We start from the raw sequence: 26209 nt of genomic DNA, 5'->3' as shown, positions 1-26209 counted from the left end.
AAAGTGCAACTTTAGAATGAAAGCTTTTTAAAAAATCCAAGATGGCTGGTTACCTGCCACTGCTACGAGCATTTGGCAGGTGGGTGGTGTCATTTAATATCTTTCTACATTAGTCTATGTGATATGCAGAAATCAGAACTAAAGAACCCTTAGGATGACTATTTAAAAAGCAGTTTCTCTTGCAGTTCTGTACCAATCCACAGGAGTACCCTTGATTAAAACAGACTTCACTCTAAGTATAGCACCAACTATCACAAAATGACACGAGAACTCTGCTTCTATAAACAGTAAGAAGAACTTGTGCTCGATTTTATAAAAGTCTGGAGGGAAAGAGAGAAGCGACTCACCATCACCAAAGAAAGCTACTCCACGGTGCCTGTGTTAGTATTCTTTTGGACAGTTTCCTGCTGGCGGTAGCAGCACCAGCAGCCCTGGCAGCGCCTCCACCCTGAAAGAGGCTCACGCTCAGAGAGCAAGGGGTGGGCTGCATTTGGGTGCTAGGGCAGCGTGAGCTGCAGAAGAGGAACAGAGGGAAGCACAGCTGCACACAGCAGAACAGGAATAGAAGAAGAAAGAGAGAATGGCAGCTGCCTTGGTAAGAGGAGAAACAGCGCTGGAGTCAGGGCCTATAAGCTCAGTATGCCACTGACAGACAAGCTGACTCGTTCCTCTCCTGCTTTCAAACCCTGCCATCTCAAAACAAAAACACCCACGCACTCTATCTCCGCTCTCCCCTGACCTCAGCCTGCTAGAGTTCCCCCCCCCCAACCCCCAAACCCCCTCCCTTCCTTTCACTCGCACTATACACAGCGTACAGCCAATCCTTGTAGGTCTTTACCAGCCAATCACAGGCAAGCAGAGAAACTCCCGCCCATTAATGCACACCCACACAATAAACACACAAACAGAGGAGTGAGAGAGAGAGAGAGTAATGAGGAAACAGAACGAGTGCAACAGAGAGAGGAGATGAGTAGAGCGAATAAGAGCCAGGGGGAGGGGTAGAGTGTGATCACCCTGAAGACAGAGCAACAGGAAAAGAACAAGAGAACATAAACTGGCTGAAAAAATGAACTGAGTGCTACCACATCAATGTAGTGGGTTGCATCAAGACGATGGCACACCAACAGAGAAGAATAACACAAAAAAAACTTGAGGAAAAAAAGAACAGGCTTGTAATAAGTAAAGCCCCCATCAACCACAGAAAACACAGGCTGAAGAACAGTGTTGCCTGAAAAGGCAAGATTGTGCTGCGTGCACACTGAGCGCAACAGCCCTCACCTTCTTCCTTTCCTCTCTTTCAACTCTGGTCGTGTCTCTCCTGCTGGTCACCATAAACATACTAAGCAAACACACCTTGCTTTTCCTGATTCCTGTTGTGTGAGTGAGGGAAAAAAAAAAATGTTGAAAAAAGGAAAGCTCAACCGACCACAGGGCTGAGGAAGGCAATGGAAAACATACTGGCAGCCAGAGTTAACCCTCCAACATGCAAATCAAAATATCAACTTCTACAAATGTATTCATTGGGCCAACACTCCTCCCCTCAGAAAAAAAAAAAAAAACACAACAAAAAAAAAGGTTCTCCTGAGTGGAGCTCCACCTACAGCACATTGCACAGCTGAACACACAAATGTTTGAGTCATACATCAAACCGAGGCACGTAATACAAGTGTAACTCCTCCCTAGAAGACTGTCCTAACCTAATATAACGAGACACCGAGGCCTACCTATGAGCAAAGTTCCATTCAAGCAGTCAAATCTAACAGGACAGCTCGTTCTAAAGAGACTATATCAGTTCAAAACAAGGATGGATTTACGTTTGTCTGAAATGTAGCAACGAGGACATTCATTTTCTCTGGAGCTTTGTAGAGAGTGAGTGTGTGAGTGGGTGGAAGAATATGTAAGCAAGTGTGCGGTGTGTTGGGCGGGGAGGAGGAGGGTAGAGGTAACACCGTGCCTGAGAGAACACACCGGGACTCCTCACGATTACTGAGCAGAGAGAGGGCCTGGCATTACAGCAGCATTATGACCAATATCATTAGAGATTCAGCCTTTATATTCTGTTACAAGGGTTGGGAATAACTGTATGACACTAACGCCGTTACAATAATTTGCCTGCGACGATGACACAATGATAACAACACAAGATGATTCTGGAATTTGCAAGAGTTTACAAGACTATGACACATCTGTGTAACTTAGACATGCAATGTGTAATTTTCTGCCACTAGGGATCTCTCATTCAAGGATGATGTCGTGAAGTAGCATGGGATCATGGGAATTGTTAAACAATCCATCATTGCTGCACAGTTTCTCTCAGTCAGCCTCCGCAGCTTCTCTTGCGGCTCCCGGCACAATGCTATGTTTTCTTTATTATTTTGTTTTTATTATGCTAGTTTTCACTTTATTTACAAGTTTAGGTGATGCTAAAATCTCCTACAGCCACCAGGAACCTCTAAACCTCAGAACAGATGCTCAGCTAATCAACACTGCCTTCAAAGTTCCTTATTATTAGTTTCTGTGTGTATACATCTGGTTAAAAGATCAGAAACAACCAACATCTAAAAAGTTTATCGTAAAAATGTCACTTAAAACTGGATAAAAAGTCAATTCTGGTGGTCAACCACAACACCAACACATGTGCACAAGATCACCATCATCTTGTGTGCCTAAACTCTTCGGTAGAGGGAGTAAAGAGGATATGACACCACTGAGAAGTGACCAAATGAAACGGTCTGTTACCTTAACTAAAATTACGGATTTCTCTGGGTTTGAAAATTGTTGGAAACAATTGGGATAATGTAAGTACACAACTCAACAAAATATATAACATATGTGTAGTTGTTTTTAGTCATTTTAATGTGGAAAAGCTACATATTACACCTTTAAGAGGAAGATACACAACTGAAAAAGCAGATATATACCAGATTTATCAAAGGCATCGTGGAGAGCTTTATTACAAGCAGCTGAGATGAAGCAGTGAGTAGAGTAGGGAGAGTCTGAGCCATCTTAACATGCACACAGGAACATGAACACACACACACCATAATTAAAACCTCAAATGGTCATAAAGTGGCAAAGCAGAAGAGTTCAGAGTTCAAATGTCTGCAGTAAAAGAAGGAAACTCCCTCAATATCACAATACTGATGCCAATGTATCAATAATGTATCATAGATTGTACCATGATGTAATGTGGTATAAATGATTCACCCCACCCTTGTGACTCAGGAAATATGAACCTAGACTTACTCAGTCATTATGATTTTACGATTACTTTATTACTGGTTTAAGAGTGTGCTGGCCTTCCTAAAGTCACTAGTGTTGACAACTACAACGATAAATTATGCAACAACCTTATCTGGATCATTTCTAAATGGCAGTATATGGGTTACTTTATGCAGGCTCAGTTAATGTAACCCAGCCAAGGCAAGGAGAAAGTGGGGCATCATGACCTACATTAGGGAACTCCATATGCACCCACGGGCTCAATGTGGTGCATGCTCAGTGGACAGTCAAGTCTCCTTGAGATCAAGGAGATCATATGTTTGATATGATCACAGTGTGTGAATTTGAGACAGTTCTCATGCACTCACTTGGTCTTTGTGTCACTGAAGAGATGACTCGAACACATACAATATATTTATCAAACACTGGCAGTGAGTGATTAATCAGGCTAAAATGCAGAGGTTGGCTGTCAGCTGAGATTGACTTACCTAAAGAATAAAGGTTAGATAAGCTAGTTTCTCCAGAGTTTTGGTTCAAAGCCACTTCTGCCTGGCAAAAACTGTTCTGAACAATTAATGCTTTTTTTTTTAAAAAAAATCCATCAACAACTACTTTTAAAAAGATCGTATCCCCTGTTGGTCTCATGAAGCTGACAAAATGAAAGGTTGAAAATGTACACTATACAAAGTGTTAGAGCAACTTAATTGTTAATGTAATAACTGCCATGAACTCATAGACTCAAGGCAAACAGGCGTGTTTGATTAATATTTAGAAAGGTTTGCATTGTCCTCCACTAGAGAAAAGGGGTTTGGTTTGAAGGGAACAGTAAAGCTCCAACAGTTGGTATGCCAGAGTGGCAGGTTTGCTTCCAGAAGGGGCTCAGTGAGAACCCAGTGGGAGCCAGAGCGCGGCAGAGCTCTCCCTCAGCTCAGACCTGGCCCACATCGCTTCTACAGTCTGTTACCAGAAGCCTTCTGGAGTCAGCCTACACAACTATGTCCAAAATAATGTGCACTGCCAAAACATGCCCTGACCACTGAATGAAATGACATGCTGACTTAAAATGATATTCTGCTTGTATTATCTGCTCTGTAAGAAAAGTGAGAACATTTAGGCTTTGACGAATCACACAAGAAACCAATCAAAAAGTAAGCCGATTTCTCCACACAATGAAAAGACATACAGTAATAACCACCTCAAGTAAAAAGAGGTAAATAAACGGACATGCAGAACAGATGTCACATCAAGACAATAATCTCCTCCACAGGAACTCAACAGAGTAATTTCAAGAGGGAGATAATTCAACAATCTACCACTATATGATTCCATTTATAGCAGCACTTGTATCTAGTGATCCATATTTAGGGCTGATTTTTGTGCATCGAATTGAATTATGTGAGTAATACATGTGAAAAGGGTAAACCTAACTGTAGTATGCCAGTCATTCACTCACAGCAAACACGCAGGCAGATCATTAGTCACAAATGTGATGACACACCTCAGTGTTCTACAGGTACTGCAACCACGCACTTATGTATAATGATGATGATATATAACTCCCCTCCTCCCTACCATAGACCCATTTTTGTCTTTTTTTTTGAGGGGGGGGGGGGATCTTTAGGTGGAGATAGCAGGTCATATAGAAGTGGTATACATCATCTGAAAGCTGGGAACCTGAAGATTTTTCTCGTGGGTACCCATTGAACCTATTTTCATTCAGATATCTTGAGGTGAGAGGTCAACGCATCCCTTTGAAAATGCAAGTTTCTCCCTTGCCAAAATTTAGCCTAACTTTGGGGCTTCACATCTGTGCATTCATAGGCAGCAAAAAGAAAAGAACTTATTGGCTTATTGCAGATATATTGGTATGGATGTATATCTCAGCTGATACTACACAATAAACTGCAGTACAGAAATACCAACGCAAAGTCTGAAATAACATCGACCCAGAGATCATCATTACAATCTCAAGTGTAAAAAACATAAAAGGCTTTCCTACTTGTGTCTTTGATCACAAGTAGGACTTTGTAAGATATCCACTACAATCATTCAGGAATGCCTGCATCACCACCATGCAACCTCTTTCACACAACGCTGGCCTTGGAAGTCACTTTGAGAAACATCAACTTTGTTTATGCCACAAGTCAATCAAATGAAATGTTTTCTATTACTTCTGCCTTTTTTTTTTTTTTTAATGGTTATTGAGATTTTAACAATTGTAAGTGTTACGATAATGGAATGCCAATACATCCAATGATGACAGGTGTCTCTAAAATATAACAAGCAATGTATGGTGACATAATGACACATAGAGAGGAGAAAGAAAAACATGCAGGCATGGTGAACTCTGACTTACATTGAACAGGTTTGTCTTGTTTCTTTCGCAGAAAAGTCCTTGTGCTGGCATGTGCTTCAGCTGTTGCCATGGGACACTGCTTCCTAGCAACACATCTCGGGCCCACTGTAGGTTCTGTGGTGGGAAATAAATAAATAAAATGGAAAAACCCGCATACATTTCTATGTACATTTGAACATATACAACACATAAGAAAATCGTGAGGATAGCCCTCCTTCATGAGAATAGATTGACACAAGTGATAAACAGATGTATCTTAGCGTGCTGTATTTAAAAATTCAAAATCTGCTAAAAAAGGAAGGAAATTATACTCATTTGCAATCAGGAAAATGCACATCTCTTTTCATAGCATAGTGACTCACAAATCAGTGTCTATACCAGTGCCCTGTTTGAGAAGATAGCAAGCTAGCGCAACTTTATGTTATCTTTCACAAACCCAGTAGCCTATAGCATGAAATTACAGGCTCCCTCTCCTTCCATCTTTGGAGTCAGGATAAAGCTGGCCAATCAATGAGAGTGGGGCAGTTTTCCTCAGAACAAAAGGGTCACAGAGGCTTTCAACACTGGAAGTGTCAGGTTGTGAGGGGGGCTAAGCAACCTGTGTCAACAGCTTCACATCAAGCGGCTGTGTCATCAAGTCACGGCCAGAGTGCATCTGCTTTCATCCAGGCTGCCAAAAACTCTACTGGAGGCAAAAATCGAGGGAAACCTCACCAGCTGTGTAAGCCTCAATCAAATGTTATTCTATCTTTAATTGAGCCACAAGGAAATCATCTTTATTTAACTTATTATTTTTTGTGCTCCTGACTGTCACTACAAGAACAGAGAAAAAAAGATTTATTTGTCTTTTCACAAATTAGGAAGACACTACAGCTGTATACTCTATGACACAGAGTACTGTAAAGTCAGATAAACATATTACAAAATATAAAATATAAAAGAACTAGGACCTTTACCTATGTAATTCAGCCTTATTGAGTAGGGACAAGGATTAGATTAAAATGGTTTGACAAACCGTGCACTGACAGAAGGATGCCACCACAGAAAGGCTCAACACAACTTCCCTGTGCCAAACTGGCTTAGAGAGCACTGCGCTACCACCCACACACACCTCTGCCTACAGAGCCTTATAGCCAACACAGACTGTTTCAGCAACTCGTGTATCACTGCAGAACTCACAGGCCCACAGGGAAAACCAAGACAAAAAATAAATCAAATAGCCCTTGCAGCTCTAATATACTGTCTCTGAAACAATCAATGCAAAAGGTCCATGTGACATTTGAGCAAATTATAGGAATTCTTAAGACTCATTTCCTGTAAATGCCACCGTTAATGGTAGGGGACACTGATTATAGGTGTATGGCTTAGGTTTAATGGATGACTTAGCCTGTGAAACACGATGAGAATGGACCGGTGACATCTGTTACCAGGTGTGGACTGACCTGATGAGTCTTGCTGTTAGTGTAGAAGAAGGCCAGGCGGTAGAGACTCTTGTAGTGCTGAGGGAAACGGCCGAGGCAGAGGAAGAGAGCGCTGACACACATTTCCACCAGCATTCGCCTCTGGTCAGTGTGTTCTGCAGGCAGGGCTTTGGGCACTTCAATCACCTCAGGGGGGGGCTCTGGCTTCCTCTTACCCTCAGTGACTGGGGTTTGAGGAGTGGCGTGTTGAGAGGAGGCTTGCTTCGGAGGGGTGGCTGGAACAGGCAGAGGATGAGGACAGGGATCTGCAGAGACTTTGGGGGCTGAGGCCTCAGGGAGTGTCACCACCACAGTGTCTACTACTTCCTGGACAACTTTCTCTTCTGTCTGGATGCCAGTATGTTCTCCATGTGATGCTAAAATAGGATTCAAACCAAAGACTTCAGGACTTGGAAAAAGACAAAAACTGATGCAAATATTACCTATCAAAATAATCAGGGGGGGTAGAGGCAACTACAAAAAAAAAAAAGGTACAAGTAACTTCAGGAAATCTCCATTATTGCAGTCTTGGTATACCTGTGTCCTCAGATGCGGGCTGCCCTTCCTTCACAGGTGTTGTGCTTTCTGATGACGATGAACTGGCTTTCCCAGAGGCAGGTTTGTGGCTGCTGTCTTGTGAGCTGGCGGGATCTGTGAAGGCATCCTGGGTGGAGTTGGAGTCAGAGAGCATCACCACCTCACTGTCCTGACTGCGCTCTGCCAAAACAAAAAAAACAACAACAACACGGTAGTTGAATGGCTGCAGATCAAGACAAATCAGTCTTCGGGATATTATGAAAATGTACATACATGTGAAGTTGCTTCTGTCTGTTCTTTTTAAAATTTATTTTACTTTTATTTCAGTTAGGAGACTTGATCTTTCAGTATATATATATATAGTGGTGTTGAATAAAGATTACTGTATTGTGTGTATTTCAAATTATCCAAGATGTGCAATTGCATACTTTGGCAGCATGCTGTGTAAGCCTTTTTTCGAGCTGTTCGTGACTTGTTTTTACATGCCAAACATTCCTAGAAAAAATATAATTATGAAACAAAAATAGGTCATGTGCTACAAATCCTTATTAGTGCATCAATAATGACACACTCAGTTGTTATAAAGAGGGATGGTTTGTTTTTGTAAGTGGTTCAAAACCAAAATGCCAGCATTCCTCTTAATTGCCATGTTATGCAGCCTCAGCGAAAAAAAAAAAAAAAAATCTTGGCAGGGAACTGTAAATAACAGAATCAACAAGCTTGCTATTTCAGAGAATAATGCACACAAGGGACATTTCAAAAAGATTCACAATCATTAGTTAACAGCAAAGTTACTATGGCACTGTAAATTTGTGTAAACTGACAACTGTGTAATGAGTGCTTCCTGCAAGAATGAACTGCATTAGTCTTAAAGAACTGTTTTCTGACTGAAAACATAGCCTCTTAAAGAGTTTGGTGGGTTTGGAGAGCAGTACCATTCAGGGAAGCCAGCCACATTGGAGACCTGGGCAGGCAGTAATCATGGTCAAACTCTGGTGAGGCTGTTGAAGATACGGGGAGCTGGTTTTACAATATAATCAAGAAAAACTGTACTGCTGAATTTACTTTTAAAAATGCAATTAGCACATTTTCCTTCATAAAATCATATATCACAACTGAGTACAGTTTAAATGCCACTCCCCTTAGAAATGTAGAACCCGATTCAGACACAAATTTCTTTCTGAGAACACACAAAATGTGCATTATGATATTATCCTGATGCTCCAGCACAGCATTAGCACAGTATTTCTGAAGACCACCTTATTCCTTTGAAGCCTGAAACAATAAGGCCATAATGTAAGATGTGGATCAGTGGAATCAATGGATAAAAGCAAGAGTTGCTTATTCAGCAATATGACAAAGACACTTTAAAGCTGTGTCATACCCCTGCAAAGTCACCCAGGCTACTGTTACTGTGCCCTACAAATGATCTCCTAGTTTACTGTCAATAGAGCAGCAGGATAAATCAAATCCTGGCTCTGTTTTGTCTAGAGAGTCCTAGATCAGGGTAGAAATCCAGAAAGAACAAAATCAAAATTGTAGAAAATGAACAGGAGATCGCAAAAGAGCATTTAGCCTGATAACGATATAAGAAATGCGTGTCTGAATCAGGTCCTACACTCTTGTCACCCTGATATGCTTTAAGCAGGAATCAAGCCAAACAGATTGGACACCTACAGGCAAACATGTGTATAGTGGCATCTTTTCTGACTTCAGTCTCAGTTGTGTGCCGTTAATAGGCAAGCCACAGTCTTTCTGGCTTTGCTATTTTCCAATAATTGGACATAATTTCTAATTATGTCCAATTAGTGTGAAAATGCCAACACATGATTCACGCAAGATTTTGAAATATCTCCAGGGAGTTGGACTTTCTGTCAAATTAAGCCCACACCAAACTCAAATAAAATGTGACCACATGAAACACCAGACATTTTAGTGAATTGTGATAAAAGGACTGTCCAGTAGTGAAGACATTCACCCCATTAGAACTACATGCATATAAATGGCAAAGCAGGTGGTAAAAGCAAGCAGGCAAAAGAGGTAGCAGGCAGGTAGGTAGGTAGGTAGGAAGGAATCTGGAAAGGGAGACAAAACTGGCAACATGGGCAATATGGCTGCATTATTTGCACATTCAAGCTTAACACGACACATGGAGTGGGTGGAAGGATGTCACTGTTTTTGTTACATGGGAAACATGGCCGGGGCTGTTTTCCTCCAAACAGCATTTCAGCCTCTGTTTCATAATATCCTTGCACAGACTTAAAAGTAATGCAAATGTTGACTCCAATCCCTGAAATTGAAATCCAGGCTGCTTTAATTCTGACATTTACTTAAAATGTACAAGTATGAAGAAACTGTGTGCTGTAAATTCTGATGTCTTGGTGACACAATGAAATACCACTTTCACAGACATACTTAAAATGTCTTGTATATAATTCAAACAAAGACAGTTATGATTGCAACACTGCAAGTGGATATTCATTGCACACACTGTACTGGATGTACATTATTGGAATCAGCTATGTACATCTAGTACATTATTGCGTGCAACTATCAAGTCTGTTCTGTCAAAAGCATTCATTTTCTATTTTCACATCCAGCTTTATAAGAAATATAAAACATTTCTTTGAGGGTTGTATAACACTGGAAACATTCCTGCTTATCAGAACTGTCATGTAGAGTACCTCAACTGCTCTGAACACATGAAACTAGTATCCTTATCTGTGAAATAAAACCCCCAACAAATGTTGTTACTCCAAGACAAACTCCTCTGTCTATAATTGAGGTATTGGTTGATTATGTGTAACCAATGTCACAAAGACACTTGTTTTAACCCAGTGAGCTAAACTCAAGGTGTGGCACTAATCGGCAGCTGCAGATTGAAGCTAAAAAACCCCCCGAACAAACAACAGGAAAAAAAACCCATCACACCTGCCTGCAATACTGCATGGCAATGCTTTTCTAGAATGATGCACTTGATCTGTGATCTTGAAGGCTTAAGGAAGTTACAACAAAACAACAACTGTAAAACATTAGGAGAGGAAAGATGATTGGTAAAGAAAGAAAATAGGACCAGCAATAAAGCGACTAATACACCAGCACACACACACATACATACGCACACACATGCACACACAGGCCTTAATGCTCTCTGCAAAACTCAATCTTCATATCCATTCAATTCAGCACTGCTGCTCAGGCATAGCAAATTAGTCAAATAATCAGTAGCCATATTGCCCATTTCACCACATCCCAATCACCCAGTGCACGGGGATCATTGTAACTGAAACCAAAGCCATTAAGCATGGTGATTAGCAATCTGAGCACTCCCCAGTGGGCTTCCTGTCCCAGTGCAGAAAGGGCAAAGGGCCCAACCCCAGAGACAGTGTCTAGGACTGGGACTGTACCATCAGCCTGCTGCTCCTCATGCCGCTGCTGCTGCCACTGCTGCCGTCGGAGTGTTTTGCGTTTGGCGTAATCGTGGTCAAACGGCGTGGCCACATAAGGAGGTGATGCCAGACCTGGGGTGGCAACTGATGGAAGGGAGGAGCTGTGGACGTTCCCTATGCAAACTGACGAGCAATTAAAGTCTTCATCCATCATGGAGGTGGGTTTCTCCCTGCAATGAATCAAGAACAAGGTTGAGAATGAAAGTTTGACCAAAAGGTCAAATGCTTTTTCCTGATGTCACATGTAGCTTACTTTTCATGAGACCTGGGAATGCTTGGCATACTCTTCTCTTCCCCTCTGGCAAATGGCCCTGTAGCAGCCTCAACTAGCAAATTGAACAAGAGCTCATGCTCCAGATCAGGCACATTAGCCTCTAGCAGTTTTAGGATGGTGGCACTGAGACGGAAATGCAACTAGAAGAGAGAAGTTAAGGGAAGTCAGACGGTTTGCAGGAATATAAATAATATTTTAAATGTGAATGCTTTCAGATAGTTATCTTACATAACATGGCATCATTGTGACACAACTAGCAACTATTTGAGCTACCACCCACAGACAGTTTACCTCCAGGGCCTCCATAGCCAGGTCAGGGGGATTATGATAATGGATTTTCCGGGGATACCTGGCAGCTTCTTCATGCAGATAGTGTGCTGCCTATAAACACAAAGAGAAGAGAGTCAACAACTCAGCACACTCGTCCGGCAACATAAACAAACTCTAAAACAGGTAAAATGGAGGGAAGAAGTACAGTGAGGAGTAGAAAACAGTTATGTTTGGTGACATCAGGGTTCATTGCGTTCACACTACCCCTCTCATCCTGTGCTGACCTCCATCACACTGTATCTCATACAGGTTCATCTGCTTCCAATGATCTAATCAGAAGAAGAGAGCTATGACTAACTCCAAACATCGTTCTCCCTTGGGAAAAAAAAATATCTTGCGAGGGTGGAAGGACAGTGATCTTTGTGTCTGTAGGAGGATTATGAAACAACTCTCAGGGAGAACAAGAAAATCAGCTGCAATCAACTTTGTATCGGAGGATTATACGATATTGTCATCATGACAATTAGGGCTGGGTGACCAAAATCTCATATCCCAATATAGGTCATTTCATATCCTGTCCTATACTATACCTATCCTGATATAAGACATTTTAACTCAATGAATATATAATTGGCTTTTTACTCCTGAGGCTTTTATTACACCTACAGTAACATAACAAGTGTAGTTGTCGTCAACTCAAGTACTTCACCTGCTTCACTGTCTCTCCTGTGTGTGCAGCACACTCACCAAGGGCTCAGGTGAGTGTACTCAGATGTGTAGCCTGAAGTCTCCACAGTTGTTTACCTTTTTGTAAAGCTGCAGATATTCCGCTGGAGACTGTTTGCGTTTCTCTGCTATTTTCCCCAACATATAGTGAATGAGCCACTCTTCTTCATCACTGTCACCCTCACAACGGGAAGCACCCTGGAAACACTGGGATGCTGTCTCCAACATGGAGTCTCTCCTTTCTTCCATCTGTAACAACACATACACACAGCCACACACACACACACAGCAGGGCCTTCATGAGTAATTTACCTTGAGGCGCCAGATCAATTTACTCTGCAAGGATTTCACATGTGGAACAAACAAAAGTGACAGGATGTGACATCTGTTTAGCTCAGACACGGAAAATGTGACATAAAATAGGACACTTAAAACGACAGGAGATACAGATGAGCAACAAGAGAACTCCACTGATGTCAACATGTTAACATGTGCCTCACCTGTTTAACCACCTCTGGGGGGAGTTCATGGCGCCACTGCTTTAGCTGCCGTGAAGCAAACGAGTGGAGTGCATATGATATGGTACCGTACTCGATCCACAGAGACAGGTTAGAGCTATCTATCTCCAGGGCCCTCTTGAAGCAGTTAAGCACTGCCTGGGAGTGCTTCCATATGGGTACATCACTTTTCAGCTCGTTGGAGTTGAGCTTCTCCTGGATACGGCTGGCCCTAGCTAAAGCCATTCCCGCCCAGGAGTCAAACCTGAGGAAAGACACATATCGTCTCTGTATCGATGCCGACAAAAATATTTCCAGTACATTTACAATAAAAAAAACAACCCTACACAAGCACATTTATTTACCTATATTCACTACATAAATAGAATTAATTCCTTCAAAAATTCTAGAAAATTAAATTTTGTTTATTAATCTGCATAAGCATTGACACTAGAGTAGAGAAATGAAGTACCTGTTGGGGCACACACAGATGTCATGCATATAAAACTTGATGGCTTTGGACTGCTCCTTGTTCTTGAAATGGTAATCAGCCAGCAGGTAGTAGATCTCATTAATGATTGGAGGTGCAGGAGCACTACCTTCAGGAAGGCACGGGGCCTTAAGGAGAAATTCAAGATATCTTCAATGATTATGATTCTGTGTGACAAATAGAGGTTTAAACTGCACTGCAAAAGATGTTAAAAGTGGATATATAAGCAGGGCAAAACTATAAAAAAAAAATAAAACCATGGAAATACAATGATACTGTTTAGCATTTCTGACTCATTGGCGCTCTTCACATTCAGTGTGGGCCCACTGACTGACCTTTTCTGTCATGCCCTCGATGTAGGCTGCCACTTCATCCATGGTGAGAGTGGGAGTGTCACTCGAGGGGGCGATGCCAGCAAACCTCCTCAGCAGATTGGCCAAGTCCGCAGAAACTGTGCTTGTCTTATAACTGTCAAACTCAGGCAATGACTTTGGTTTGAAATACTGAAACATGAAAAGGGCATCACTCCACAGCAGTGCCACCTGCAAAACATAGATTAATCCATAGCAGCATTAGTGTCTATTGCATTAGAGAGTAACACACAACGCCGGAGCAAAATCGGCGGTAACAGGGTCTCCTGGGGACTCCTCTCTTGCATGATGGCACTGCATAATTTTAGTCAGAATGCCAGTCATGTAGGTGCACTGACTGTGGGAATGATACCCACCTGGTGGCTAGACACATGCATTACAAAAATACAAAAGACCACAGGCCAAAATAGCTTCCAGGTACTATGGGTCACCCTAGTGGTTACATTTTCACAATATTGTTTAGTAATGTCATTGTTATTGATAAGAGTTATATTTTTAAAATTTAGATCAATGTAGCTATCCACCAAAAACTATTTGCTGTCACTCAAGATAGCTCCTAAGGTGAATCAAAGAAAAAAAGTTAGCAGAGGAGAAAAAATGTTTCAAAAAAGTGAGAAAGACAAGTGCACCAACTGCTAAAACACAGCAAGTGAGTAAAATGCTGCAGGTCAGATCTAAATATGTTCACATTTCTCATTCAGTGAATTAAGGTCATTATGCCATTAATGCCATTTCAAGGCCCCAATTTATTTCATTAACACCAAATGTGTGCACCTTGCAAGCCAAGAAAACAACATTAATGGATAAAACAGACTTTGTCTGTGTTGTGAGAGTCAATAAGGTCACATATGTTTGCATCAGCAGCAGGCTGCTCTTGTTCAAACACCCTATTTATGCAAGTTTGCAAATACAGGTGAGAAATCATACCAATTAGTCAAAGCATTGAGCCATTTGCACCACCTCTTCACTTTTACAGCTTCCATTAAATAGTTTTCCCTTAAAAATTTTGAAAAAAATATAATAAACTAAATTGAAAGCACAACTACAGTGACTTTTATTAGAATGTGAGTGTTTGACCTGTGGAGATGAGTGGTCCTCAAGGAAGCGGGCCTTGCTCTTCTTACTGGGGTAGGCATATAAGCAGAAAAGGCACTGCTCCAAGGCCATCTCCAACTCCTCTTTGTAGGGATGAGACTCAGTGTTGGAAGAGACTGCAAGCTCTTTTTCCAAAACTCGAACCTACACCGAACATAAGAGTAAAGCTCCGTCAAACTGTTCAGATGAGCCATACAAACTAAATTAATCACATTAACACATATAAACATAATGCATGTTAAATCTACATTTACTGGATGTAAATATTTAAGTGCATGAATGCATATCAGATACGATAAGTAGTAAAATCTTTCCATTTTGTTTTAAAATTAAATGCATATATGTAAGCTGTACATTCACATATCACTTAAGTCAAAATATCTCATTTGCAGACAGAAGTCTAAAAACAAATTTACATAGAACTTCAGGAGTGCGCCGTCTGAATTGCAGCACAAGGAGCGACGGCCAAGATACTCGTGGGCTGTGTTGAGAAGCATCAGGGAGGAGGGCAGCATAGGAGTTTCTGAGTCATCTGAAAATGGGAATTGACAAGGTCCCTCAGTGTAACAACTACCATAGCATGAACACCAACAGAAAACTGAAGGCATGAAAACAATGATTCAACAAACCTTCATCATCCCCTACAGGGATATGCTGTCGAAGCATGCAGTTAAAAGCAGCCTCTTCGTGCTTGATAATGCGATACAGGATAATCCAAGGCAGCACTGAGAAGAAATAAGGCTCCTTGGGATCGTCGGAAACGGTCATACTAAGATCAATCAGCTGAAAACACAACAGCAACCAGACCATAAATTTACATCCCAGACAGACTAATTCTTCTAAATATAGTATCTGTTTACTGTTTATTTAGAAAAAATAGTGCTGCCTTTAGCTCTTCACTGACCTGAATTAGGTTGTTAGCCAATCGAGCCATACTAGAGAAGTGGGGGACGTTGCTTAGAAGCTCTAAGTCTTTGGTGAAGCAGACCTCGATGCCATCCAGCAGCTTTCCAATGGTACTGACCCACTCTTCCTTAGCAGGGGGAGAGCTGGTTGGAGCAGAGTTGAGCTGCTGCAGAGCTTCATTTAGAGCCAGCTCGCTGTACTCCAGACACTGCTGGTAGTCCTCTAGCTTCAACAGTGAATTCTTTGCCACAGTGTGAAAAGACAAAGAATGAGACGTGTCAACCATCAAACATTTCATTATCACCCATTTCCTGAGGTAAGACATTAAATCGATGATATTGATCAACGATTTATAGCGTACTGTATCTAACCTGCAGTAGCATCAGCTGAGCAGGCCGCTCTGGTGCTGAGCTCACGAACTCCAGAGGTTTACTCCTGCTGCCGTAATTAAGAGTGGGCTGCAACAAGCGCACAACAGACTCAAAGTCTGCTGACTCAAAGAGACGCTGGATCTCTTCCAAAGACTGACAACGCTCCAGAGACTTCAGCCTTTTGTCAACCTGTTCATGGGGATAGAGAAAACCAAAATGAAACCAACAACCAAAATGGCTAGACGCTTTTTGAGGGATTTGCTAATTGTTGTTTTTTAAACCATTAACCATTATGCTCTAAAAAGTAAGAAATGGCAGTATTTTCTTTGCGTAACTAATAAAAATGTTAAGTGAAATGACATTTTGTGAAATTACAGTAGTTATAATGATATGTTGGATATGAGGGTGAGGTTGATAGAAGGAAAAACTGACCTCCTCTAAAGAGATTGCTGAATCTACACGCAGGTTAGGCAGATTAATGGTGTAATGTTTCCCTTCGGGTGATTTTGGCCTGCTCTGCAACAGGCCTGTACAGACATCATAGCTCTCCAGGGCCAACTCCATGTCTCCCTGTCAAGATACAAAGGATAGATTTACATGTTTTCAAGTCAAAACATTACTCACATGTAAATTTCAAGAGTTACTACTTTCTGTAATCATTTCTCTCCTTATGTCCCTGAAGGAGAGAGTCTCCGTCAGATGTGACAAGACATGTCACATCTGGCTGAGCTGAGTAGTAAGGACTCGAATTAGGTCAAGCATAAACAAAAAATAAAATATTAACCATACCTGCAGGGCCAAGAATCGTGCCTTGAGCCAGTAGACACGCACCATAACATCCAGCCAGTCATCCTCAAACAGGTCTTTTTGGGATGAACCTAAGGCCAGGAGTAACAAATCACTCTGAAAATACTGCCCGGGGAATTCTGACTCAGCTGTGTCACTGGCAGGACAAATGCTGCTTCTTCGTGGAGACACTAGAAAATGGAAAAAAATATTTGAAACACACCAGTTGTAAACATGTTGTTCCCCACAAATGACTTTCCATGATTTGAAAAATCCTGTATGTCATCATATTTGGAACTGTAATTGCAGAGGTCCATTTGGACCAAACAGTGCAATTCTGAAAACAATAAAATGCAACAGCGATATCCAAATCCATAGTAGTAAGGCCCTTATTTAATTCAAAATTTTGCAAGCTCAAGTCAGAGTTAGTACTCACCGATCTTCCCTTTGTTGTGCAACCACTGCTCCAACTGCAACTCCATACACGCCAAGCTCATTGCCAACATGTCCTGTACATATGGCAGATATAACCCCTTATTAGAGGTCGTTGTAGATGCAAAATATGTGGCCCAATAGTGGAGAACAATGGAGTCTAGAGCATTTGGCACTACACCAATGTTTTAATTATAATTTCACTACAAACTAAAACAACATATGAGATGCATGCACAACAAAGAATACCATTTTATATGACATGTGAACGTATCAAAGTAGTAGTGTAGTTAACTACATGTTGCAGTCTACATGTTGAGGGGCACATGGACCAAACTATAAGCAAAAAACAGTATACCAATAAGTTTAGTTTTTGATTTGGACTGTACACTACAGCCCCCAAATTTTCTGTTGTGGCACATATTTCCCGTCCATTGGAGGCTTAGCTTACAGGAGGTCTGATTGCCTTTAACGACCATTATTTGTTTATTTCTTCATAACTTGAATATTATTGCAGTTTTCTTGCCATTTACCCGTATGTGTTGGTTGCTGCAGTCCCGAAGCAAAGGGTTAGGAAGACCACTGCTGTGCTTCCTCCAGTGCTGATAGAGCTCCAGTACCACAGCTGTGAGCCCGCGAGGCCAGTCCTCCATGAACTTCTGACCCACTGCCTTCAGATAGCGCATCATCAGGTCCAGTATACCACCATTGCTCATATTATTGAGCAGGAAGTTGTGAACATCCTGTTGTTCTACAGAAGGGAATACATAATCTGTTAAGATAAGTGTCAACATAGCACAACAATTAATTATAAATACACATCTATGGCGTACTACATACCAGATTCCATGTATTCAACCGCGTCAACAGGTAAACAACTCCCATGTAGAGGCTGAATGTCCTCCTTCCCATTACACTGCGATTCAAGATTACTCAGACTCTCATCATCATTATCAGGATCAAACTTCTTTAGCCTATAACAAACCAGAAAAATACTTGTTACAAACAGAACTATAACAAGCTGTTTTTCATTGGAGGTTTGGTGACAGTGATGGTAGCTACCTGGAAGGTAGATATTTAAAAAGCAGTTCCTGAAAATCAATCTTCTCCTCCTTCTTGCACTTAGTGTTTCGAACACGAGCCGAGCGTCGCTTGGCCGTCTCCCCACTATCTTCGATTGCACGTTTCCTTTTTGGAGCTTTCTTCACTTTGTCTGTCAGTGAAACTTCCATAGCTGTAGCTGTGAATAGATAGGTATAAAGACATAAAATCTTACGGCATAGTAGTTGTTCAAAAAGTAGTTGATCATTTACAATCATATAAAAAAAGTAGGCAAAGGAGAAATTTCTTTTTATAAACACTAACCAACAGGGTGAGCAGATGTGGTGACCTCCACAGTGGCCTGGCTGGTGGTAATCTGAGGTTGTGTGCTGGGTTGGGGCAGCACTGTTGGCTCAGTAAGGGCAGTTGGTGGCAGGGATGAGCTGGGGCTGCTGCTCAGCACAGTAGTCTGGACTGTACTGACGGGGCTGCTGGGTTGGGGCAAGTTTTGAGGGAAGTTGGGGTCGGAGTACTCTGACAAGTCAATCCTGTGGCCAAGGCTTGGCCGTGGTGGCTCACATGTGGTCTGATGTTTGTACATCGCAATAAGACTTTCGCCCACATGCTTCCACCTGAGATTAAAAACAATCGTAAAACGTTAAAAAGGTAAAACAAATGTCCACAAAACCCAGAAAAGTCCAGGAAACAATTGTTTAGCCAGAGGAGCTGAACCATGAATTTCAGTACAGTATATCATGTTTCTGCATTTGCAAGTATTAACTGTATTCATTGGTCTTATCCTCCAAAAGACAACTAAAATAACACCCAGACAGGAAAAACAAAAATTCATAGAAACAGAGCAGCAAGGCACTTACGAGAGGCAGCGAATGGGCTGAGTCAGGACAAGGTCAGGTTTTGGTTCACGGTAAGAGAGAGCCTGTCTGCGTTTCCGTAAATCCAGTGCCTCTTCCACAATGCATTTGCGTTCCTCTTCTTCCACTTCCACATAGTGAATAGACATATCGCTGCAAATAAACCACAGCACAAAGGTTTGTGAGTGACGAGATTTGTAAGTAATATAAAAACGTAGGGCTGTAGCTAGAGCTCATTCTGAACAGATACAGATTAGGAATGCACAGAAAGTTGGTGTCACCATTTCATGAACATCTGCATTGTGTCCCTCTTCAGACAGGGCTGCTCCTCAAAGATTTTCTCCTTCAACACCAGGCCTTTAGTGTAACAATGATCCTTCTCTAGGGCTTTGCTGATGAAGTACAAACAGCCTGGAGACATTTACACAGATGACAATTACTCTCCTTTCCATACTTAAACTTTCAAACTAGTAATGTGAGAGAATTCAGAGCAAAGAGCTCATGATGATGTATGACATACAGGAGTAGTCACTGAGTGTGTAGAGAATGGTTATGAGGTTGTCCAGGCAGGGCCAGTGGTCCGGGTTACAGTGCAATCCCTCCTCAAAGGCATGTCGAGCCAGAGGAATGCGCACAAGTCGCACAGCCACCTGACCAATTTTGTACCACATGTTCACATCAGTGGAATCCAACATGACTGCCTAAGAAAAGAACGGAGAGGAAAATAGCATATGAACGCTTACCATAGTGTTATTCATGTGCATTAAAAAGACTAATTTAGCTGCATAAAATAGTCCAATGCTAAGAATTATACTAAACTATTGGCACAGATTTATTGTTTTACCTCCAAGTAAAACTCCATAGCCATCTCCAGGTCATCTCGTGATGCAGCCATACTGGCCAAGTTTTTGAAAGTAGAATACTTCAACATCAGCCCGGGATGCTTGAGACCCACTCTCTGATCCTCTGAGGGCAGGGCCTAAAATAATAGAGATACAACAAGTTGATGAATGAAAACCTCTGACAGTCTAAACAAGAATCAAACCAGCAACTTCACAAATGAAGACTATTGTAGCATCAGTGCCTGAATTTATACATGAAGATCTTCAAACCAAAGATTTGTTGCAATGTGTTTCGAATATCTTAATTGTAAATTCTAAAAACAGACACAACAGTAAGTATTTTTTCTACAGCTAGTCAGCTCTTTATCAATTTGTAACTTAAAATCCTTTTTGGCCTGAAACAGAAAACAATTTTGTGAATGTCAATTCACTTATTTCATATCAGTAACCCAGCCCATGTCTGGATATCACACAGAAGTAGGTCTGCACCTAAACAATCGATTCTCCTCGCTGACTAAATGGGATGTATTGCTGTGATTTTGTGAGAGTATTAAATCGGTCTAAATGACGTCCCAGATACACAGTATTTAGAGTGTCCTGTGCAATCATATCAACAAAGATTTTTTGACAACCTTGACAGGACCATACAGTATGCTGTGTGATATTTTACCTCCTTGAGCAGAGGAGTTTTGAGAAGCTCATGATAAGCCTTGGCAGACTCCTCAAACTTGTCATGTTTTTGCAGATCTAAGGCTTTGTGATATAAAGCGAACGCCTCTGCTTCCTACAGAGAGAAGAGAAAAACAGAAAATGTATTTAAATTCACAAAGGAAAATGTCAGCAACAGAAGACATGCCTAATATTGCTAATTTATCTGCAGACAGTCTGTACCTGAGCCTCTTTCGTCTGACTTTTGTTACTTCTCAAGGGATCTTGAGACTCATCTGCAGCTGTTGAAGCAGCATTCAATGCTGCAATGCGAATCTAAAAGAGAACAAACACAAAAAGAGGACGACATCTATTGATAAACTGATGTATAACTCAGGATCATGGAGCTAATAATGGAAATTACCTACAACAGAATGGTCTGCAATTTCCCCGGATACACTGATAAAACAGATATAGAGGATGCAGCAGTTATAATAATATGGAAATCCTCACCATTTTAATACCAAGAAGGCAGACCTTCCACCTTCGCGTTTAGCAGCTTTTGACTGGCTCTATTGATGGATGGAGTAAAGAGAGAGAGAGAAAAGCAGTAAAGATAACAATTCAACGAGAGAACTGTAATGTTACACATAGTACACCGTGTTGTATGTCCCATAACTTAACAATCACCTACGACTAGACATGGTGGCTGCAGAGTATCTTATTTACTAATGCAAGTCAACTGCCTCTCTTCTACTCTTTCAGTTCGTGTGATGACAGGAGTATATGAGAGCTTCTCTGGCTAAATTAACTCTATCTAGACGATGGGAAGAGCAAAACAACCGGCTGTGGTTAACTATTATCACCTTACACAGGGCTTGGAACCGACTAGCTAACCTTACTCTAAATGTCATTCAAAACTCAGCCTTGTTAGCTTAGCTCTGCGGTGTTGTGCTGCTGGCAGTTCTCCAAAGCAAATGAAACGCTTCACTGGTGAATAACACAACCTGAACTCCGGTACAGTAATACATTTTCATGACGGGCCAGCAAATTCAACTGGCTAACAGCTCAAATTATCACCCCAAGCTAAGTTAGCTCATATTAGCAGACACAAAGCTGAACGACTCACCGTTCATTCCCGTTTTAACTGCATTTGTAACGTTGCTATGACGATACCAAGGCAGGAAAATCGGAAAACACTGCAGTAGTGTGTGAAAATGAAGCACAAAGTAAGTTTGAAACTTCAAATATTCATCATCCTTTGTTGTTAATAACGTTAGGAGTGTTTGCGTCACCGCATGACAGTTGCTACCCGCCAATTAGTAAAATCGTCTCTCATTGGCCAATTCACTGTGGGTGTATTCATGTGACCAATCACATATTAGTATATTGGTAAAACCATACTATCCACGCACTACGTACTGATATGTCATTTAACACATAGGTAAGCGCTTCTCATTCATTAATTGCAATAAAAATACACCAAACTAATTCATGGAATTATGTAGGCAAAAATGTACACTTCGAAGTTTTCAAACCTGTCAGCATTGTATTAAAACAGTTTAAAGAGAAGCTGTTATTGCCTAATTATTGCCTAAGCCTTGAGTATATACATTCAAATTATCCAAAACACCACCTAATGCTAAGGATATAAGAGTTCAAAGATGATCAAATTAGCAACTTGTAGCCAATATAGGAAATAAGGAGAAGAATGATTATTATTTAGTGTTCAAAACTGCTATTTTCTGCAACCCTAACCAATCTCATGATTTTGCTAAATATGCAAACAGGTGACTACAAGTAAATATTTTTTTCTACACCAGTGAAATCTGTCTGATTCATTTGTGATCAGCATGTGTAATGTGTATTTGTGTGCACTTTTATGCAGGGTAACCAACCTGCATGGTAAATAGACAACCACTAGAGGGCAAACTTTTATTAAAATTTAAAATGATTTCTTTGAGCTTAAGGTGGTCTTTATTCTATCACTAGAATTCAAGTGTTTGATCTTCTGTGGATTTGCTTTACATTGGCTTACTGTGACACTTAATTAAGACACTTAGATCATGACAGTATTGTCATTAATATTATTTCTAATAGTTTTAATGATGCAGGAGACAGATGATGCAAAATGGTGCAAAGCAGTGTCTTCTTTGACTAAAGGTGTTTTTCTTCTCCTCTATGACACAGCATTTCAAGAGTTTGTACAGTTGCATGACACATTATGTCTCTGTCAGGATTTATGTTGGCAAATTGCAACAACTTATGCAGTTTTTAGGAGTAACAGTATACTGTTTTGTCCTCAGTGACCCTCTGTTGCAGTCCCTTGTTGCTCTACTGCTTATGCCTGCCTCCTCCACCCCCCACACTCATCCTCACCACACCCCATCTCTCCCCTTGGCTGAGACTGGCTGGCTGGCACCATTATCAATTCCTTCTGTCAGCATGCCTGCAAAAAATAGCTTACGTCACAGTCATTACAGGCTCTATAAAAGCCAGGGTAATGCAGATTCACTGTGCAGTCAAGCCAGCTACATTCCTAGACATAGAGCAGGCTCCACTTGAGTCATGGCTTCCACCGGCTTTGACCCTTATTTCCCTCCCATTTACAAGAGGAGAGTGGTTGTGCGCAGTGCAGGATATGGTGCTGGTGGAGGAATAGGATCTAGGTCTGCCTACTCCAGCCACTCTGCCCCAATAACTTCCTATGCATCTTCACGCAGAAGTTATCCAACACAAAGCCGAGCTCCTTCCAGCTTCGCCTCCGTGTTTTTTTCTGCTCCAGTGTCTGCAGCTGCCACTGAGCTACGCCTTGACCAAGCAGCCCAGGTCAGTGCTGAGTTCAAAGCAGTGCGGACCCAGGAGAAGGCCGAGCTGCAAGACCTGAATGACCGCTTTGCGAGCTTCATTGAGAGGGTCCATGAACTGGAGCAGCAGAACAAGTTGCTGGAGACTGAACTCCTGCTGCTCAGGCAGAGGCAGACGGAGCCATCCAACCTTCGGGCCCTGTATGAGCATGAGATCCGCCAACTTCATGCTGCTATAGAGGAGGCCCGCCATGAGAAACAAGCTGCCCAGGACCACAGGGATGAGATGGAAGACGTGCTTAGAAACCTGCAAAAGCGCTTCGAGGATGAAGTGCTTTGCAGGGCGGAAGCAGAGGGCAGGCTCATGGACACCAGGAAGGGGGCAGATGAGGCTGCACTGGCTCAGGCTGAGCTTGAGAAAAGAGTTGGTACCCTGTTGGATGAGCTGGCCTTCCTGAAGCGCCTCTGTGAGAGTGAGATTACAGAACTACAGGCCCAAATCCAGTACAGCGTAGATGTGTCAGTGGAGATGGAGGTAGCTAAACCTGACCTATCCGCTGCTCTCCGTGACATTCGAGTCCAGTATGAGAAGCTGGCACAACGCAACCTTCAATCAGCTGAAGAATGGTTCTGCAACAAGATGAATGTGATGACAGTAGGCACCGCTCGCAACACAGAGAGTGCACGTCATGCCAAAGACGAAGCTGGAGAATATCGCCGACTGCTCAAAGAAAGGACCCTGGAGATTGATGCCTGTCGTCAGATGAACCAAGCTCTGGAAAACCAACTACAGGACGTGGAGGAGAAACAGAGTGCTGAGATCTCTGCACTGCAGGTGAGGAACTGAGTGACACTGAAATAAAGGAACACGGCTGCAAGTATCTCTGTGTCATTTCTATGATAAAAACTAATTTAAAAATCACTATAAAATGTTATGAAAATGAATTCTACACCTTTTAGCAACTGAGATGAGTCAAATGACTAATGTAGCAGTTTATTATCATTCTAATGATACATTCTGCATCCAGTACCATAATGACACTAACATGTCACTTTATCTTTTCTCTGCAGGATACAATAGGTCAACTGGAGGATGAGTTGAGGGCAAACAAGAATGACATGGCTCGCTATTTGAAAGATTATCAGGATCTCCTGAATGTGAAGATGGCCTTGGATATTGAAATTGCAGCCTATAGGTCGGTGTCTTACACACAGTTTTGTCTTTTCTGTATTTTGAATCATAATTTTGTGATTTAAATGAATGCTTTTAAAACCGATAATTAAACATCTCATTTTCCTGTTGTATATCTTAGGAAGCTGCTTGAAGGAGAAGAGAACCGTCTAAATGTGGCTGGAGCAGCCATGTACGCTGTTCCATCTTATGGAAGATCATTTGTCTCCATGCAGCCTCAGCTGAGCTCTGCAGCTCCGTACCTACTGAGCTCTCGCTTGTATAGTTCATCACTCTCCACAGAGGAGACGATATCCGCAAGCCAAGCACAGCAGGCAGAGGCTAGCCCTCCTCAAGGAGAAGAGGAAGAGCAGGCGGAAGAGGAAGAGAAGGAGGAGCAGGTGGAAGAGGAAGAGAAGGAGGAGCAGGCGGAAGAGGAAGAGAAGGAGGAAGTAGAAGAGGAGCAGGGAGACGAGAAAGAGGAGGAGGAAGCAGAGGAAGAGCAGGGAGAAGAGGGTGAGGAGGAGGAGGCGGAAGAAAAGGAGGAGGAGGAGGAAAAACAAGAGGGAGTGGAAGAAGCAGATGGAGAAGGTTTGTGTGTTTAATGTTTCTTTAATTGGTATGTGCACATGTGTATTAGTAAATGAATTCTAACTTTTCTCTCATGACTATGGAAATGAAGAAGGTGAAGCAGCAGATGGAGCAAAGGAAGATGAGGAGGAAGGAGGAGAGGAGAGCCAACCTCAAGAGGAGGATGATGCTGAGCAGAAAGAGGAAGAGGCTGATGCAGATGGTGAGAAGGAGAAAGAAGAAACTGAAAAGGAAGCAGAAGCAGATGCTGATGAGAAAAATGGAAAAACAACTGTTTAAATGTACATGCTTTAAAAATACCTGCTAGCCTGTAGCTGAAGGATGTAAATTCCTGTGGTGCTCTATATATACAGATACTACTCTAATTCAAACTAAAGGAAAATCTCTTGAAATCAGAAGACAATATGGTAAACAAAAATCCTCTGTATGATTAACTTGAGCGACTCACAGCATGTACGCACGCTGTACCAGCAAAGAAACTAAACCATATCAAAGCTAATCATGTAATTGATCGAGACAGATTGTGACGAGTATCAGGAGTAGATATTCTGCTTTGTGGAGGTTTGTCTGCAAACACCTGTGTGCTTTACTGTCACCAAAACATGCCTGTAAGACTGTCTGAATGTGCAATATCCAGTCTGAAATGCCTTACCTCAAGTTCTCACTGAGTGCTTTCCATGATATGCTGCATTGAACTCAAATAAAGCCTTGAAGCCTTGTAAATCTAGAACTAGCTCAAGGATTTTCATTTCTACTCATAAACACAAACAGTTGCAATTGCAAAAGCGTCATATCAAATAACGTTTTGCAAAAATGTTAGCAGAAAATGATATTCAATGTTTAAGCTCTGTGACTCATGTTCACAAGCAAGGATAAACATTTCACTTGCTAATTAGGCTGGGGCTCTTTTTCATTCAGGGTTTAAAACAAAATGTTCCTTTCTCATCACAATGTTAATGAAGGTTAAAGGAAAAAAGTACACAGATGACAGCCGA

General features: G+C 41.7%; 2 protein-coding genes across 5 annotated transcripts in view; one reads left to right on the top strand and one right to left on the bottom strand.

Annotated features, from left to right (window-relative positions):
• Positions 1 to 21966, bottom strand: part of cabin1 (calcineurin binding protein 1) — a 37986-nt gene extending 16020 nt beyond the window's left edge. The window contains exons 1-31 of one of the 4 annotated variants that reach the window (XM_067604200.1): positions 21775 to 21966; positions 21159 to 21217; positions 20889 to 20981; positions 20668 to 20781; positions 20000 to 20134; positions 19676 to 19856; positions 19437 to 19566; positions 19159 to 19308; positions 18608 to 18915; positions 18305 to 18482; positions 18083 to 18216; positions 17776 to 17993; positions 17247 to 17319; positions 16814 to 17001; positions 16457 to 16594; positions 16025 to 16213; positions 15652 to 15894; positions 15377 to 15530; positions 15164 to 15279; positions 14730 to 14891; positions 13617 to 13823; positions 13264 to 13409; positions 12795 to 13056; positions 12373 to 12543; positions 11590 to 11679; positions 11278 to 11438; positions 10983 to 11194; positions 8511 to 8576; positions 7576 to 7755; positions 7021 to 7415; positions 5579 to 5692 (exon numbers count right to left, since the gene is read on the bottom strand). In XM_067604200.1, the coding sequence (XP_067460301.1) occupies positions 5579 to 5692; positions 7021 to 7415; positions 7576 to 7755; positions 8511 to 8576; positions 10983 to 11194; positions 11278 to 11438; positions 11590 to 11679; positions 12373 to 12543; positions 12795 to 13056; positions 13264 to 13409; positions 13617 to 13823; positions 14730 to 14891; positions 15164 to 15279; positions 15377 to 15530; positions 15652 to 15894; positions 16025 to 16213; positions 16457 to 16594; positions 16814 to 17001; positions 17247 to 17319; positions 17776 to 17993; positions 18083 to 18216; positions 18305 to 18482; positions 18608 to 18915; positions 19159 to 19308; positions 19437 to 19566; positions 19676 to 19856; positions 20000 to 20134; positions 20668 to 20781; positions 20889 to 20981; positions 21159 to 21161 (4911 nt within the window). In that variant the 5' untranslated portion in view covers positions 21162 to 21217; positions 21775 to 21966. The remainder of the gene's footprint in view (positions 1 to 5578; positions 5693 to 7020; positions 7416 to 7575; positions 7756 to 8510; positions 8577 to 10982; positions 11195 to 11277; positions 11439 to 11589; positions 11680 to 12372; positions 12544 to 12794; positions 13057 to 13263; positions 13410 to 13616; positions 13824 to 14729; positions 14892 to 15163; positions 15280 to 15376; positions 15531 to 15651; positions 15895 to 16024; positions 16214 to 16456; positions 16595 to 16813; positions 17002 to 17246; positions 17320 to 17775; positions 17994 to 18082; positions 18217 to 18304; positions 18483 to 18607; positions 18916 to 19158; positions 19309 to 19436; positions 19567 to 19675; positions 19857 to 19999; positions 20135 to 20667; positions 20782 to 20888; positions 20982 to 21158; positions 21218 to 21774) is intronic. The other 3 variants (XM_067604216.1, XM_067604209.1, XM_067604225.1) reach the window with 3 other exon arrangements.
• A 906-nt stretch (positions 21967 to 22872) lies between these two features.
• neflb (neurofilament light chain b) lies at positions 22873 to 25924 on the top strand. The gene is made up of 4 exons (XM_067604186.1): positions 22873 to 24287; positions 24524 to 24648; positions 24766 to 25214; positions 25306 to 25924. Exons 1-4 carry the CDS (start codon positions 23214 to 23216, stop codon positions 25491 to 25493), a joined length of 1836 nt encoding a protein of 611 aa, XP_067460287.1. The 5' UTR covers positions 22873 to 23213; the 3' UTR covers positions 25494 to 25924.
• Positions 25925 to 26209: the final 285 nt, after the last annotated feature.

The sequence above is a fragment of the Thunnus thynnus genome, chromosome 2 (assembly GCF_963924715.1).
Source record: "Thunnus thynnus chromosome 2, fThuThy2.1, whole genome shotgun sequence".
Classification (NCBI taxonomy): Eukaryota; Metazoa; Chordata; class Actinopteri; order Scombriformes; family Scombridae; genus Thunnus; species Thunnus thynnus.
Note: the sequence above shows the minus strand (reverse complement) of the source record. Positions and strands in the feature narration are given on the sequence as shown.

Excerpts from the sequence above, each read along its gene's own strand:
- neflb (XM_067604186.1), top strand. The coding sequence starts at position 23,214 with ATGGCTTCCACCGGCTTTGACCCTTATTTCCCTCCCATTTACAAGAGG. Across the intron at positions 24,288-24,523 it reads CTGAGATCTCTGCACTGCAG|GATACAATAGGTCAACTGGA; the intron begins GTGAGGAACTGA and ends TTTTCTCTGCAG. Across the intron at positions 24,649-24,765 it reads ATTGAAATTGCAGCCTATAG|GAAGCTGCTTGAAGGAGAAG; the intron begins GTCGGTGTCTTA and ends TGTATATCTTAG.